Genomic DNA, 18398 nt, shown 5'->3' with positions numbered 1-18398 from the left:
AATCCTCCTGTGATTGTCTTTTTTGCCTCCTAACTTCCTGGTAAGTGGAGGAGGTACCATGTTTTGTGGAGTTTTGTTTTGTGTATTGGGAGAAATGTAGACATTGACTAACAAGAAATGTCTTGCACTGATAAAGAAAATGCCCTTTGGCAAAAATATTTCTGAAGGGGTGTTGAAGGTTGATGGCGTGTCTGTGGGTCACTGCTGAGCTGTCTTGTCAGTGTGAACCTGTAGGTGGGACAAGCATATTCATAGAAAGGAGAAGGAAGGGTGGGCTTCTGAAGTGACTGTCCTTGGATGGACACTGAAGTCAGTGTCCTTGGTGGATGGTTTCTGTGAAAGAGAGCTTGAAGTTCTTTGAATCAGGAAAGGTGGATAAGTGTGATGTGGTTAAAAGAGTCTGCCTGGATTTCAAGAAGGCTTTCAGTGGAGTCCTCGCTCTCCTGAGTGAGGACAGGCTGAGAGAACAGAGTTGCTCAGTCTCAAAAGAGAAGGCCAAAGTGAGATCTTCCTGCTTTCTTCAAATAATGAGAGACTATAGAGAGAAAATGAAGCCAGACTTTTCATGCAAATCTGTAGTAATAGGGTGATAGTTAAGAGATATGAGTTGAAACATGGGAAATTCCAGTTTGGCATAAGGGAAAACATTTTTGCCATGAGGTGGGCAAGTACTGGAGGCATATGGGCTGAGGGAGGCTGTGTGGTCACCATTCCTGGGACCTACTCAAAACTCATCTGGGCAGCCTGATCTAGTGGACCCTGCTTTGGGAAGGGTTTGGACTAGCTGACAGTCAGGAATCCTGCCAACTGAAATTGTTCTACAATTCTAGACTTCTAAGGAAAATAAGTAGCTGTGAGTTTGTCCTTGAGTGGACAAACGTTTGATAAAAATGGTAGGAAACAGAACAGGAATAAATAATCTGTTTTAAAATAATAATTATTTATTGCTTTCAAAATCAGTAGATTAAACCTTTTAGCTATCCAGAAGAATGCATAATAAAACATCTGTAGTGTATAAAGCCTCTTCCAGTATGATGGAACAGAGATCCATTATTTTTCCTTTGAGGAGTACTCAGTATTTTTAAAACTGCTCTGGGGTTTATTGTAATTGCTGTGAAATGTTGTAGAAAGCAGAGAGAGAGTATGTTGGTACATTGTAAGTACACAGTACTGGTAGGAAGCAATTGGTCTTGGCAGAGGTCAGTTTATCACGCAGATTGCCTGTTATCGAGGCCTTTGCTGTTATATTATCCCATACTCGAGCTGTGCAATGTAACAGGAGTCACCTGGCACCAAGCTTCAGTTCACGCAGCAGGTACTCACGACGCACTGATAACTAGTGTCAGCCTGGGAGCAGGGCCGCGCGCAGTGAATGTGGTGGGCACGGTTACGGGGTCTGGGGGCTGCTCTTAGCAATGGCAAGAGCAGTTTGGCTCTGCCCTTGCCTGCCAAATGCTTACGCTCTTTGTTATGCGCTGTTGGTGTGCTCGTGTTTGGATCGTCTGGCCCTTCTCCTGTCGGTGGGCGCCACTGAGAACTGCCTGGCTCCGTCATCTTTGCACCCTCCCCGCAAGTACTTACACACAGAGTAAGATCCTCACCCAAGAGAGAGGACGAGCTCAGGCCCACACTGGGCCTCTCTTGTTACAGAGGGGAGCTTGTGTGGTTGCATGTTAACAGCGCCGGTGATGGGTGAGTCTGGATGCACAAACAGCCTTGGATAAAAGTGCTCTGAAAGGATAGGTGTACCTTAATGGACTTACTTCAAATATTTACATTGCTGTATCTTAACTTTCAGCCCTACCTCCAAACTACCTGTGTTTATGCTGCTGGATTTGAGTACCTTCTGACAGCATGCTGCCAAAGTCTGGTTCCACATATGCGGAGATAAGCTGTAGTTAGTTTTGCTCCTGGAGCCTCCTGTCATTGTGAATAATTTGAAAATATAACCTTTGCTTGGCAGTGCTCTGAGAGGTGAAATTAAGAATTCGAAATAAAGGACTAATTTACGCGTGTGTATATTAGAAACAAAGACAAAAAAATATCTCTCTCAAACTTACATGCCCTGCATCTTGAGCATTAGATGTAGTTCTGACCATCTCACTTCCAAAAGGATATAAAAAATTAGAGAAGAAAACCCAAGCAATGGGGGAAAGAATGGTAAATAGAGGAACAATTATTCACTCTTTCCAAAAAAAGACTTATCAAATAAAATGATCAGGTAGCAGCTTTAAAAATCTTGTGAGATACCTTCTTAAGGAATATAGAGCTAACCTGCAGCTTTCATTGATGCACAGTTCTGTGGAGATGAAAAGTACAAGCGAATGAAGAGATGGTAGATCCACTAGCAACTGCTAAATCAATAGTCACAGTGTGACTTAACAACCTGCAGTTCAGGTCAACGCTAAACTATGCCAAATGCAAGATTTGTCTAATGATGCCTTGTACTTGCGCTCTTCCTAGCACCTAGTGCTGATCACTGAGTACAAGAATCGGTACGTGAGTCTTTATTCCATTAGACCTGGGAGGAATGTTTTCCTTAACAAATGTTTCCTTACAGCACATGTGCAGGAAACTGCAGCAATGAGTAGTGACTCAGAACTGAATCTTGGAACCAGTACTGAGTAAACAGGTGGAAAGTTTCAGAGGAGCATAAACCCAAGAATACGTTGGAGTCGGTGCTTTCCTTTTCTTCTCAAGCATAAGTGTCTTCCTTGATCACGGACTTCTGGCTCAGCCAGAGTGAACTGAGGCCATGCAGGGCAGGATGCGGCTGCTGGATGACAGCAGTTGTGGATTCTTCCAAGTGCAAGAGTGTTAAGACATTACCAGGAGCAAAGCACTGCCTTTGGGGTAGCAAAGGCTCCTGAGTTTGTATTTGTGTTCGTGTTATTTACTGTTGGTCAAGTCTGAAGTTATCAGAGAGTCGTGGAATCATTTAGGTTGGAAGAGACCTTGAAGATCGAGTCCAGCTGTTAACCTAGCATTGCCAAGTCCATCACTAAACTGCGTCCCAAAGCACCACATCTGCATGTCTTTCAACTACCTCCAGAGATGGTGACTCCACCATTTCCCCGGGCAGCCTGTTCCAGTGCTTGACAACCCTTTTGGTGAAGAAATTTTTCCTAATATCCAATCTAAACCTCCCCTTGCACAACTTGAGGCCATTTCCTCTAGTCCTATCACTTGTTACTTGGGAGAAGAGACCAACCCTCACCTTGCTACAGCCTCTTTTCAGGTAGTTGTAGAGAGTGATAAAAGTTTCCCCTGAGCCTCCTTTTCTCCAGGCTAAACAACCCAAATTCCCTCAGCTGCTGCTCATAATCCTTGTGCTCCAGACCCTTCACCAGCTTCGTTACCCTTCTTTGGACATGCTCCAGCACCTCCGTGTCTTTCTTGTAGTGAAAAACTGAACACAGTGTTCGAGGCATGGCCTTGCCAGTGCCGAGTACAGGGGGATGATCTGACAAAAGGTGGGTGTCTTGTGAGAATTACTGCTTCAAGCCATCAAAGCATGAAAATACCTATTTTGTGAAGTCATTCAGTACAAATACTAGATTGCAAGTTTGGTTATTGGCTTTGGTTACTGATTATTTGATTTCTGTTACTCAAAGCCAGTGGCATTAACATCAACGTGAAAAGCAGCTTACAGTTTACAAATGCAAATACTGCAGAGCCATATCAAAACAGAATTATCTGCCGTAAACTCAGAGTAAGGAAGTTTCCGTTATCAAAATTTTCACTTGAACACACGAAGTATGCTATTTTTGATGCTCTAAATTATGTAGGCCTACTTCTTTTTCTACTAGAAGTTTGTGGAATTAGCAAACTGCTTTTTTCCTGAAGAGTACTATTTGCCATTTTGTCAATTTTATTACAACTTTGGCAATGGTGGCTGTCAGCTTTAATTCTGTTCTAAATAATTCTGTCACCAGCAAACGTCTGCTCCGTTATCATCTTCCTTTCAAAGCATTTATGTCTGCTATTTAGCATATTTCTGTCAACACTGATGCTTAGAAAGATCTATTGATAGGTTTATTCCATTCTGAAAACGGACCAGTTTTGCTTTCTTTGCTTTCATAGAATCATAGAATGGTTAGGGTTGGAAGGGACCTCAAAGATCATCTAGTTCCAACCTCCCTGCCTTTTAATCCGAAAGCTTTTTTTATTATTGCATATCACCTTCTTTAAGAACTAAGATGAGGGACATCGTTGTAGGATTTTGAAAATGTATGTGTGTTGCATAAACGTATGACTTGTAGCTGCTTATTGATGCCTTCCGGAGTTCCAAGGGGTTTGTGAAGCATTACTTCACAAAAATAACATCAGCCCTTGAACAGGCCCACCAGTTCTGTAGTATATCACCTTCCAGTCTGGCACAGCAGTCAGATTTAATGGCATATAGTTCTTTAGATGACTCCAGGATTCTTTATTTTTCCTTTTTTCTTTGTTCTTCTGACACTCAGGTCAGTTTAAGCAAATAGCAAATTCTCACACATAATTGGAGCTTACGAATTTCATAAGATTTAGTTTCTTTACAGTAGACGTTAAACGGGTTGGGTTTTTTTTTTCAACAAGGGGAAATAACTGGATTGTCTTTGCCACAAATTGTCCTCTGTGTGAAAGTTTCTGACTGTCTTCAATGTATTTATTCTCATACCTGTAATGAGGGAATCGTTACTTTCACTGTTATCTTCTGGATCAAATAGCATTTTGGTTTTTAAAAGAGATAAACAGTTCAAATAATACAAAGCTCTAGTTATATACATAGTTACCAACTTCTTAATCTCATTCAGAACTTTGACCTTCTAAGTGTAATATAAAATTACTCACTCTAAAAAAGAAACAATTATCCTTGAATTTGGATGTCAGAAATAGCAAGGATTTAATACTAAAATTCCACCATTTCGTGTAGTGAGTCAAAACAATTAATAAGTCCTCCCAGCTTTACGGATGTTTTTGACAAGCTTTATTGATACTCTTTATAGCTATTGGCACTATTAACATTAGTGATTATTTTAAGTCAGCTTCCATTTTACTAAACTTTAAGAGATTATATTGAGGTTTTCACACTAGGCAAGACATCTTCCTTTTGACTGAATTTGGTTGTGAAAGGCCAGCAGACACAGTTCAGCTGAATTTTTAATGACAATAACAGAAAAAAATGTTTTCTTGCTTATATTTAAGTTATGCAAACCAGAACAATAGCAGATTTCTGGGCCTTGTGTTGTGGAGGAGGTAAAATTCAAAATGTTTCAATAGCGGTCCCTTTTGAACGTGCCTCTCTGCCACAGGTAATTCCTGTGTATGTTGTATGTACCTGCCATCGCTGGACACGGAATGAGCAGAGAGTGGGAACTGTAGGTGGCAGTCAGGCGTTGGGAGGAGAGGGCACAAAAAGGTCCTAAGAGCCATGAAAGGACCGTAGTGACCAAAATTTCCTCCATTTCGTAACCTAGTTTTCATTGCAGATTTTCTCAACTTTAGCATCATGTTGCAATAGAGCAACACGTCTCTACCCTCAAGTATCTGTTCACAATGACAAGAAACAAATTACTTTATTTGTAATTTCTCTGCTATCTGAGGGAAGTCTGTTTTAGTCATATGCTTCTTAGACTGCTTAAGACTCATAGTGGGGCCAAGACAGTGCTCTGTAATGACTTTTCTGGTCTTTACCTAATTCCAAAAAATTGCTTGGAAGGGTTTTTAGCAATATCAAGATCTGAAAATTCAGGAGAAGGAGCTTGCCACTAAATCCTCGTCCTGTGTAACATTTATATTTGTTCTAAAATCTAGAATAGCTTTCTTGGAAATGTCTAGGCAGTGTTAGAAGGGGAGAGAAGCTGGGAGTTTCAGCTGTAGATGTCTGCTATGAACCATCAACACAAGGAGGCCAGATACAAAAGCTTTGTTGTTGTTTTTTAACCAGTATGTAGAGTTGTATGATGTACATTAGGTTGTGAGATGAAGGGGCGTACGCTAGTGAGGTGCCATCAAGGAGGAGAATATAACAAGTTACGGATTGTCTGGTGAGTTCTTACAGTGTGGTGGTGAAAATTTTTCAGTACAGAAGATGAAGAATGCAAACAGAAAACAGTCTCCTCTAGAAGTAATTCTCATTATTGGGATGGCAACTGAAATGAGGCCAGTCATTAGAATAATAATATTCCTAGTTCTGTGAGAGCAAAGGGCAAAGCAATGATAATGGTCTTCAAAAGAGAAAGAGACTGTACTGAAAAAATAGATACACAAGTCTGTGTGGGAAACACAACCAAGAGCTTCCTGTTCCAAAAAATGATATTCAAGACAAGTGCAAAATAACCTGAAGCAAAGGAGCAATAGGAACTATAGCAAGAGAACAACTTGTTTGAATCATGTGCTATGCAATGGTCTGAAAAATCAAAACGGAATGTGAAAAATCAAAGAATTAAAGGCAAATATTCAAGAATTGGCGGAGCGTGTTGGACAAGAAACAGAGCAATGCATAAAATAAGTAAAACAAAATTAAGGGTAACAAAATTATATCCTGATATATAAATTAATAAGCAGCAGGTCAACTAAAAAGTTGGACTGTAGCAAGAGAATACACTTTTCCTTTGTATACTGTGTGTCAGGTGAATGGTAAGGCATTAACATTGCAGGGAGATTCCAGAGAACACACTTGAACATATTTTGGGGATTCACAGGTATTTGGGGTTGGTTTTGTTGTAGGAGCAAAAACAGATGAACCATTAGAATTCTTTTTAACAGTTGCCTGTGGTTGTTTGTTTGATAAGGTTTTAATTGCATGAAGCTGTATCTTTTCTTTTTTTTTTCTAATTTTTGTAATTTTTGCTGATTAATTCTGGAAGATTTCACTGTCTAAAGCTGTTCTAAGGTTCAATTAGTGCTGTGTCTTTTAGGAAGACACTGGCTTTTGAATGCTGCTTCATTGACGGCAGAAGTGGGGCAATGTAGAGTCCATGCAACAGGAAGAATTGTGAAATAAGTCAATAAAAGGGTCTTTTATTCCTGCATGTGCTGTGAAAGCTGAAATTCAACCAACTATTTAGGCTAACTTCTTTCTAGAATCCTGACTTCTGGTTTCAGCCAAGTGTTACAGTTTTCAAGCACAGTAGTCAATACAAAGTCAGGAGCCCTGATGGGATTTAGGAGTCTCAACATCTGTTTAGATGTGCTTCAGCTGTCCCAATACTGCTTCCATTTATATTCATGATTAACGCCTATTGATTCCAGTGAGGTAAGATCTACTTCACTGTTCCCATGTAATCGTGAGCAAGCCACAGAAAATAAACTTTTTGACTGGCATGAGTAATTTCTGGTTAGTTTCAGGCAGGTCTCTTCTGGGAGCAGTAAATGAAGTGTTACAGAAGTGTACCATGACACGAGTTGAGCACTGAGAAATAGTGTGCTCTTTATGGTTTTGACTTCAGTCTTTGTTTATCATCTTTCATACGGAGATTTGTCACTAATACTGCTGAGGCGATTAAAAACTGCGCTTACGGACATTGCAGAAGTGGATTATTTCTTGTGATCTAAATGGTAAGTGGGGACAAAGGTATAGGAAATGCACATCGAATGATACCGAGGGAAAGAAATATTGTCCATCAAGCCATTCTGTATTCATTATCCATCTTTGCAAGATCTTTAATAAACTTGCCCTCTCTTGATGGTTTCAACAGTCAAGATTACTTCCCAGTGCTCTGAACCCGACTATTGACTTGCAGCTAATGCAAAGAGTACATTGCCTTTTTCATACGATACTTTCCAGTGCAAATCTTCTAGTGTCTTCGTCTTGATGCCTTTATAAATCTTTCTTCTGGTTACCGTTTTCCAATTTGTGTGGTTGGGAGATACTAATCAGTCACCACGAATTTAAAGTCCCACCATTAATTCTTCTTTGGCAGGAGACTGTGGGCTTCCTTTATATCCGTTGACTTTAGTCTTGAGCTGCAGTTTCCCCACCGCTTTTCTTGCAGCTTACTTGGTTTCGGCAGGTGATCTGAAAGAGAAGGGGTAAAATTGGGGATGTAGCTTCTATGAATAAAGATACCAGAGATTATAGTATAGTTAGTATATACATGGTATATAATTTATTACCAACTGTCAGTAGTTTAGATTTCAAGAGTCCATTTACTAGTGAGTAATTTGCTTTCATTAGTAGTGTTTAAATGCCTGTGGGCTATTACAGCTGGAGTACCACTTATGCAGTGGCCTTGTTTCTGTCATAAAAGCTTCCCTTTCCTATGGAAATATCAGAATTGCCATATGCAAGAGGCCGTTGGAGTGCAGGATTTCCAGCAGTGGTTAGTACCTTCTGTCTCAGAGGAGGAAAGGCAGTCGTGGGACAACCTGCACCCCAAGAGTGCCCTCTTTAACTCCCGCTATTAAAGGTTGGTTGTTGCTCAAGCTTGGGAGCTTACGCCTCTTACAAAGCTCCTGGAGGTTTTTGTTGTTACTTTTCTTTCTCAAGGCTTAACTGTTATAACCGGTTAGTCTTCTCACTATAAATATATGTTTGGAAGCCACTGAGTCTGTAGTATGTTATATCTCCTGGAAATGTTCTGTCTTGTTTTGTACACAGGTTTTTTGTTGTTTTTTTTAAAGTGTATCCAATTTTGAGTAGACCCTTTCAGTCTTTCTCTTCTCTGGTTGAAATAATGTTGTGTCCTCTGTATAGGCTTTTTCTTTTTGCTTTTAAAAGCCAGGTTGACTGACACGATTACTTAGTCACAGATTAAATTGATGCCTGTCTTTAGCTGAAAGTTAAACTGGAATTTTTATCGTTAAAGAAATGCATGTCAGTGAGAAGACTTTTTAAAACACAATGGTTGGGAACTTAGTATTAAAATGGAACAGGCTTCTCAATTTGTTATTGGGCTAAGACAATTTAAATCCTCTTCACTAAACACAAAACGAGCTTCATGATAGAGCTAAAACTCAGTTTAGAAAAGGATAGAAGACTAGAAGGAACATGAGTAAGGCGGAGACTGTAGAAATGCGCTTCATGCCTTCAGTTGTATTTTATAGAAAATCTGTTATGTTTTAAGGATTCACCCTAAAATGGGAGAGTTTAGCTTTTCACTAATCATAAAAATGGCAAATTTGAACAGTGTTGACTGTTTTAGTATTGAAATATTGTGAGGACACCGTGAAGTGTGATGTGAGCAGAGTCTTCATAGCATATTTACAGAGCGTTAAATCAGTTTCCCAGAAAAGCAGACAGGATTGTGTATTGGTCAGGTAGGGAAAAGGTGGTGGTGGGAAAAGCAGTCAGGCCAAAGCTATTGCCTACTGCCAGATAAATAGGAATGCTCATTTGGCTTGACGTGACTTCCAGTGAACTTTGTCATAAAAAGTGGAGGAAAGAATGAGACATGACAGTGAGTTGATAAGTGTTGTTCATCTTCACTCCTCTTAATGCTCGCTTGCACTTCCTTGGCAGTGTTGAGCTCTTGTCCACTCTGGCATCCCTAGAAGATGTCAAGAGTTTGTTTCATCCTGTGCATGCCCCTCCCTGATGCTCCCAAAGAGCGGGACCATTGCTTGTTTGGAAGATACAAACAAGAATCTACATTCTGTATAGAATCTACCCCAGCCTTATCTGTAATACCTCTGCACAGCAATCAGTAGAAATCCCGGAGTGCCCAGGAGGTGGATGATGCCATCTCAGTTCTAGTCATGGAAGGTAAAAAGCCTTTCCATGGCTCAAGGGAAAGCCCCCGTGGTCTGTAGTCCTGCGTTTGCAGCCTCTCGCCTTGGACAATTTAATGGGCAGGTTCCATGTGTCTGTGGCACAGTGTGTACAAGTTGTTGCTTGATAGTAACATGGAGGGTGTGTGCGTCCACTGCAAGCCACCCGTTTTCTCTGAGCACTGTTACTGCATAGAACCATAGAATCATAGAATGGTTTGGGTTGGAAGGGACCTCAAAGATCATCTAATTCCAGCCCCCCTGCCACAGGCAGGGACACCTTCCACTACACCAGGTTGCTCAAAGCATCATCCAACCTGGCCTTGAACACTTCCAGGGATGGGGCATCTACAACTTCTCTGGGCAACCTGTTCCAGTGCCTCACTACCCTCAGAGTGAAAAATTTCTTCCTTATATCTAATCGAAATCTGCCCTCTTTCAGTTTAAATCCATTTCCCCTTGTCCTGTCACTACACACATGTGCAAAGTTGCTGGATTGAAGCAGCAGCGCTTTCGGCCATCACCTGAAACGGGTTGCTTAAGAGGAATTGTACAAGGACAAATTATTCTTGACTGTGAAGTAACATGCAGGAGGTCATTTAAGAAGTAATAGTGACCACAGTAGAATTGCATTCGGTATCCTCAAGGAGAAAAGATGTGAAGAACCACAACAGAATTATGCAAAGTTGTAGGGAGGTTTGAATTGAGTGAAGTGCATTAAGAAGGAATCTTAGTTATGGTATTTTTACTTTTTCTGACAAAGTAACATGGTTATATATTCTACGGAAGCTGTTTAAGGTTATTAACAGAACTCATGAATAGATAAGGATAGAATTAGAATCAGGGTTCTGAAAAATAAAGTGGGGAAGGTCGATAGGTTACTTACTCAGTGAAGGTTGCATCACCAATGAGAAGAGCAGCAGATGACAGTATGCAGTGAGAGAAATAGGTGTTAGTGCAGATGAGTTAGATTTCTAAGAGTAGCTGTCCACTGTTCTATACTCTGAGACGTACTGTGAGACTTTCACTTACTCAAACCAAAACTTTCAATACTGGGGGGAACATTTACATTGCTGCGTTTAAAGATGATTACAAAGCCAATAAAACAGATCTTCAACTGTCATATGGTAGTATTCTCTTGGATTTCTTGCTTTATGTTATTATATTGCATTACCAGTTGTTTATTAATAATATGGAAATTGCCGTGCACAAACTCGAGTTGTCGTTGTTAGAACTGAGGTTGACAGTGTTTACCCAGTATGAAACAGAAAACAAGGAAATGCTATTTCATGAAGAAGCAAAACCAATTCAAGAAATCAATATTTAAGTTGCGGTGTAAAACAGTACCCCTACTAACATAATGAGGATTGGTGTGCTGTAACTGCGTGCCTATTTTGAAATGTGTATGTTTCTAATGCTTGTTTTTCAAGGAATAAAATGTCAGAATTAAAACATTCTCATAGTATTATTTACTATACTTAAATTATTGTTGTTTATCCTTTGTAAAGGGACTAATACTATTAGCTGTTAAGCTGCTTCTATTATGGCTTGAATTTTGAAAGCCACGCAGTGGATCATTAATCCAATTGAACTTTTTGCAAAAGCAGGGAGACTTACTTACTCTTTGTAGTGTTAATGATGTTGAGATGATTTTGTAGCTCTGCAGTTGGCTTAATTTTTCTACTTTTCCTCCATTATGAAAAGAAGATTGTGAAGTGGCAAAAAGAAGATTGTGCAGTAGCAAAAAAAAACCCGTTCTCTTTGCTGATTTGTGTTATATGGTTGGATATTTAGACAATGTCTAATTGCAAAGGCAATAATGTATAAAAATATTTGTTTATACTGATTGAATTTAGGATTAAGTCACAAGAATTTTCATTTATCGCTATTGTGTGTTACATTTTCAATTTTGGTAGCTTTGTTCTATTCACAAAGAAAAGTCAATCCTATCAACTTTGGTGTTCAGGTAAGAGGAGGCAATGCCATAATCCAAATGAAGGAATAACATGCGGTTACTGTTTTCAGTCCTGAGCTGGCTCACATCTTGGCTGAGCCCTTTGGAGCCTTTGGTTTTGGAAAGACTTGCTGACAGTAGCACCACGTGATGCAGTTGTGCTCGCTGTGATCTGCAAGTGCTGTAGCTCCATTCCCACCGTCAGTAAACCGTGCTCGTCCTGAGCTAAGCAGTTTGAAAACCTCTCCTGTGTTTCTGCATAGAGGTCATGGTCTATCTGTAATCCAGGTGACCCACGTGGAAAACTACTAGTAGTGGCCTTCGGTTTATTTTGCACACCAAATTAAAAATTCTTGGCAACTGCAGGCGCGGCATGAGTCCTGCATTGCTACCACTTCTGTATCACGCTCGCTCAGTTGTAAAGAGTAACAAGATGGAAGATTTTGCTAACTCCTAGTCTAATCATGCTTTACAGGACAGAATATTTTTTTACCCACTTCTTCAAGAGACAGTCTCTTTCAATGTGTTCCTGTTATTATTGCATTATATACTTTTTCATATGTATTATTGAGCTGTAAGTTTGGTAGCAGAAAAACATTAATATTTTGACATAACAAAAAATGGGTTAATTTCTTTTGTTCCTTCATTATATTACAGGTACTGTAAGAATTGAAATGTTCAGGAACATGCAAAATGCAGAAATCATAAGGAAAATGACAGAAGAATTTGATGAGGTATAGTATACAAACAGTCCTTTAAGCATTGTGAAATATATTACGGTATACCTTTGGTTTAAAATGAAAATGCAATGGGCAAGAAACCAGTGGATGAGCGATGTCTCAGTATGAGAAATTGTGTTGACAAGCAAAGCAGCGGTTTAAACTATTGGATGAGAAATAACAAACCCTGCCTGAGCTTTAGGAAAGAATAACAATGGAAAACCAAAAAGTAATAAAATAATTTAAAAAGACACAGTCGCTCATCTTGAAAAGTCAGTGTTGTGGATTGAGTAGGTCCTGGATGCTGAAATGCTGGTACTTGAAAAGTCTGTGAATTGGCCAGTTTGAGGACGTAAGTGTGCTGTCACACAAAAGCAGCGAGCAAGCTCATATTCAGTGGTGTAAGAGAGCCTAGCTGAGTCCAACTCTGCAAGAACTAGCGTGGGTCCGTGTTAGTCCTGGGCTGGATCTTTGCAGACCCTTGGATATCTTTGTGTGGCTTCAGGGTTATCCTTGTCTGCCTGCATCCTGCGTATTAGAGGCGGTAAGAAGAACTGTAGAAAGTTTTCTCATCCCATTGAAATTGGTGGTGATATTCTGAGTTCTGAAGTTCATCTCTTGGAACTGCCATCATACAACAAAGAACTTCAGATTCCTGAGATAGGACTGAGGCTTTTGCAGCATTCTGCTCTGTTTTCTGTGTACAAATTGATGTTTTCTTCTTTTGAAATGGCAATTTAAAGCAAATAGTAACTTGACATGAAAATTACTGTTTTGGATCAGTGTTACAGAAAGAAATGCTCTTTCAAAAGACCTAAGCATTTTGCTTGAAATAAGTTTATTACAATTCAGATAGAGAATCTTCTGTCAAAATAAAAAATGTTCCTAATGGTGAGTGCTTTTTAGCTTTGAGATTTTCAAACTGAAATTTCTTTGATTTTTCATGTATTAAAAACGTAAATGTTCTGATTGTTCATTTTGTATAGTGAGGAGAACAAATGCTGAAACAGGAATTTTCTGTAGGGCAGCGGTGACTTTTCCTGGCCAATTCTAACTGAAGTGCCAAGGCTGTGATTCAAAAAGTTAAGCAGGAAAACTATCTGTGTGAGCGCTGCTCTTTTTCAGGATTTCCATCTTGTTCATGGCCTTGAATGACAAAGTGTTTAACTGTGTACTTACCTGTACTCAGGTATTCAGTCAGGGCCTTTGTGTACAGGTGGGAGAGGTTACAGTAAATAAAACATAGATGTACAGTGATGAACAGAAGAATTGTATCTATTCATGCTACACTGGCTGAATAAATTTTGCTTTTTAAAACATCACCCAACCAAAGTTAACAAAATGCAGTGAATTTTTACTAGTGTAATAGGAAACCAGATTTGGATATTATCTTCAGTCTAGCCTCATTGTATGAAATAGAATGGCCAGGGCACTGCCCAAAAGCCAAAGAATGTTGATTTTGCCAAGGGAAGATTGTCCCACAGTTGATGGAAGAAAGCATTTCTCGAAAAAACATTCTCAAAAAATGTCTTTTTTTTTTTCCCCAAAGGAGAAAAAACCTCTCTTTCTTATCCTCAGTATGAATGTATATATAAGCAACATACCTCAAAGAATTAGTTACTAGTACGAAACTTTTCTTCTCTATTACCTAAAACTTTTCAGAACTTTTACAGTTCTAACAGAGAGTTTCTGTTCTAGCTTCTACGTTAATGTTTGAATGGATTTGTGAAAGAATTTTTGGGGTTTGGGATAAAAGCGTGAAATTGTTTCTCGTAGACCACAACCCAGTGAATGTTTTGAAATCTGAAATAAGCTCACACCACGCTAGCAGTGGGAAACATTTTAGAATTTAGTGCCTTTTTCTACTGATGTTCGTATGTCAGATGATCCCAGCATAGTAAGCTTATAGTTGTTATATGACATATTTAATATTATATGTTACATGACCTCTGTTCCTACGGATAGTTATGATATTTCAGATTGGTCTGTGCAGGATGTCATAGTCACAAAAAAGACCTGCCAAAATGTAATCTTTTAGAATAAGAGCAGCTTACGTGACGGTTATGAAACAAACAAAACCTTTCTCGGACTTCAGCAGATGGTGAAATTGCCATTGCGATGGCAGTAGCATTAATACACTTTTTGGCCCTCTTTAGTGTCCACCACTTAAAGATTCAGAGCAACAGTCATTTGTTTCTGGGAGAGCTGTTGGTAGCAGATGCCATTGCCAGTGACAGTCCTTTGACTAAAGGCAACTCAAGCTAATTTCCGCAGACCTGCGTGATCCTTCCCAACCTTTCTTTTCTTCCTGGAGAAGGGAGAAGAGAACCCTGGCAGATCTACTTCTTGCCTTTTTTCAGCAGTGCAGTTGGCTGTGCTCCCTGACTGTGCAGACCAACCACCCTGCTTTCTTGAGCCCATCCTGGCACTGGATTTCTTTATTTTTTGTAAGTCTATAGGAAGCAGTGAAAGAAGGGCAGCCGGCAGGAGACCAACAGTGGTGGCTGGGCCAAGTAGCCATCCATTTTCTCAGTAAAGCACCACTGTTTTCTGTGCAGCTGGGAACAGCCCTCAGTTCTTCATTCGAAATATCACTGTTGGCATTTCATCTGTAGTACCTCTTCCAGTACCCCAGGACTCCCAAGTCCATCCCCACCATGTCATCCTGAGACAAAGCAGTTGCGTAGAGCTATTGCCATTGGAAAATTTGCCTTGCCCTGCTGTCCTCTCAGGCCCCTAAATTCCAGGTCAGGCTATGAGAAGGGAGAGTGAAGGAGGATGAGAAAGTTGATGATACTCTTGCCAAAATAATTAGGACAGTCTCTCAGCCCAACCTACCTTCAGTGTCATCTTTAGATTGCCATTTTCAGTTGGAGACCATCCTCTTGTTAGCATATTTTGCTCCCTGTATCAAAATGTACCTAAAATGCCAGGTCTTTTGTATCAGATTAGGGTTAGAAGGGGCTAGTGCTCAGTGGTCTGTGTGTGTAGGTGGTAGAAAGTACCTCTTGTCATATTTGTGACGTGATAAATCATTTCTACGAGTCTAGAGCTAACAGGAAGAAAAAGTACAATATAGTATTAGCTAGGGTAAAATCTTGCATCATCTATTCATTAGCAAGTATGCTGCCCCGAAAATACCTTTATTGCCACTCAAGATGTTCAGATTTCTGCTTTCTTTACTTTTTGAAGATCGTTGCGTTGTTCTGTCAGTGCTGCAGTAATCGGCTGGCTGCTGGTCCTAATTTCTGCATTTATGGCAGGGATTGAAGCATTGATTTTCCTCATCATGAGTAGAAGACAACTTGTGCAGGACTTAAATGATGGAAATAACTTTGTTCGTTGCTGCCACAGGTTCAGTTTGAGCAGAAAATTTCATGGGCATCCATCTGCTGCACTATTTGGATGCTTGGCTTATGAGTACGGACATTTTGTAGATAAATTCCCTCATAATTATTGTGCTACAGTTAACAGGTGAACAAAAACTTGATTTAGGTAGAGTTTTCTAACCATTGGGCCATCAAGTATCACACGTCAGTGTCACTGATGTGTTACATTTTTATTGGTATTCAAGAATAAAAGTTTCAATAAAGTGGCTTTATTGTAAATTTATTCTTCCCATTTCAGCTAGATGAGATGTTCTCAGTGCAGTTTTCATGTGCTTTTCAAAAGGATTGTCTAATATGTAATTGTAGGTTAAAAATACATAATACAAATGTGAGTAGTTACACACGGCACTAGGGATTCTGGGGATCTTTTCCAAAAAATTATGTATACATAATTCTAGAATGCATCTATTATGTATGTGAGTTCCCATGCAGAGTTCCCTCAGGTACTGTGCAGGCAGGGACATAGTTTGGAGGTGATTTGTGAAAATCAGCTGTAAACAGGGAGAAGAAAAGGGGTCTGGGGTGTTCATATGGAGTTACTGTCAGGAAAACATTGAGGAGAAGACTTTAACATTTTAATTTCAGTCCTAAATTTAAATAAATATGAGACTGATGCAGGGCTCGTGTTTACGTGGCAAGACACTGTACCTTGCTGAACATTGCTAACAAGACCATTAGGCATAAACAGATTACAATCCTCTGAATTGTGTTTTTTTTAAGCCAAAGCTCCTATTTCTCTCAAATTGGATGTTCAAAGTTAGAAGTAAAAATATTGCTCTGTAAGGTAATGTAGTTTGCAATAAATGAGACAGTAAGGTCATTAAGAGTGCCTTATAATTTTGTCTTTTTCTAACATTTGAGCGCTTGTCTTTGCAATTTTAATTGTTATTTTAGTGTGGTTGAAATGTGTGTGATTTGGTTAAATTTGATAGCATTTTTTGCTGCAGGGGGGTATAGTTTATGAAGTTTTGGTAAAATCTTCTGTTACGGGTTTTACATGGCTCAGTCTGAGCGATGAGACAAGTCCTGAGAGAATAGAAGTGCTTCACAAAAGCACCTAATAAATATGTATGAACGGATTTAACTTTGATACTGCTGACTTTCTTATCTTGGGGGAGAGATCCAGGGTGGAGCGTTATTGCTTTGGTGTTTTGGATCATCTGGAATTGGCCTACAAAACAGGTGACCAAGGAGATTGTATTTAGTCTTTTTCACTGAAGGGTGAAAAAAGCATTTTCTAATTAAGAGGGGGCAGTCGCACTGAAATGCAATATTGCTTGAAGTGAGAATAGTAAGAGCAGACTTGGAGAGGCGTTAAACTTAAATCGACTGAGTGCTCACATGCCTACTCCAATCTTGCAATAATCCTTGGAAGATGAGTCGTACGAAACTGTGTGGGGTATGTGAGTCTGTAGTAAAATTTACATTATTTCTGTCAGAAGACAGGTTTCACCACTAGAAAAAGGGTAAGTTTGTAAGATAAACAAGGGCAGTGTTACTTTCTGATAAGATCTCAATTGTAAACTTGAGTAAAGCAAAGTTTGTGGGGAGGGTCAGCCGGTCGATTAGAATATTGACATGGAATTGAAGTGGGGATGGAGAAGGACAGAAACCTTCAATCACACAAGCCTTTCTTTAGGTTTTGACCTTAAATACATCATAATACTCCTTTCTAATCCTTTCTCCTCACTTCCTAACCTAAGACACAAGGAAAAGAATTGAGTCTTGATGCATATTTTGGCCTATACATATGGCAAGTCTGGAACAGTTATCATGAAGTCTTTGTAAAAGTGGTTTAATGCCCAACAAGCTGCTTTGTTTATTGAAGAATCACAGAATAATGTATTGCTTCTGTTTGTTATTCTCTGTTGGCTTGACAGAAAAAGATAGTGTTTAACTTAGAAACTTAGACCACAATGGCTACACGAACATTAAAATAAATCAAATGAGACTTTTAATACTTTGCTTTTTCATTTTCTTGTTCTTCAGGACAGTGGTGATTATCCACTTACTATGCCTGGGCCACAGTGGAAGAAGTTTCGATCCAACTTCTGTGAGTTCATTGGAGTGCTCATTCGACAGTGTCAGTATAGCATCATTTATGATGAATACATGATGGACACGGTGATCTCTCTTCTGACTGGTTTGTCAGATTCCCAGGTCCGGGCTTTCAGGCACACCAGTACATTAGCTGGTAAGTAAGCTGGCAGAGAGAAGAGTTTTGTTCAAAGAAGTTACTACTATTTAACTACTTTGAGAATTACTCCTAATTTTGATTGAGGCAGAATTTGACCAGCTCTGAGAACTCTGGAAAGCTTGATCAAATCCAAGTACCATATATGATATAACTAATTACAACACACTTTTTTGTTTGGAAAGGAGTACGCTGAGGAACTTAGTCTCAGAGATTCCTGTAATACCCAGGGGCCTCCAGTGAATCCTGTGAATCAAAAGTGGCATGCTTATGCCTTGCATTTTAGTATTAGCTGTTTATTTGTTGTATAGAATGTCTTCATTATTTTGTATTTTAGAGTACAAATTTCTTCTAAATAAGTGTCAAGAAAATTGTATTATCAAAGAATTTCAGTCCGCCAAAATATAAAATCTGTGCTTTCACTCTTGAGAAGCATTAGGTTGGGGAGC

At 39.5% G+C, this 18398-nt stretch overlaps 1 protein-coding gene across 1 annotated transcript in view; it reads left to right on the top strand.

Annotated features, from left to right (window-relative positions):
* STAG1 (STAG1 cohesin complex component) overlaps positions 1–18398 on the top strand; it is a 170082-nt gene that overhangs the window by 65994 nt on the left and 85690 nt on the right. The window contains exons 6-7 of the mRNA XM_086618038.1: positions 12305–12381; positions 17745–17949. Coding sequence (XP_086474164.1) covers positions 12305–12381; positions 17745–17949 — 282 coding nt within the window. The remainder of the gene's footprint in view (positions 1–12304; positions 12382–17744; positions 17950–18398) is intronic.

Source organism: Tauraco erythrolophus, chromosome 11, assembly GCF_009769465.1.
Source record: "Tauraco erythrolophus isolate bTauEry1 chromosome 11, bTauEry1.pri, whole genome shotgun sequence".
Classification (NCBI taxonomy): Eukaryota; Metazoa; Chordata; class Aves; order Musophagiformes; family Musophagidae; genus Tauraco; species Tauraco erythrolophus.
The sequence above is the reverse complement of the archived record's forward strand: the minus strand, read 5'-3'. Positions and strand labels throughout refer to the sequence as shown.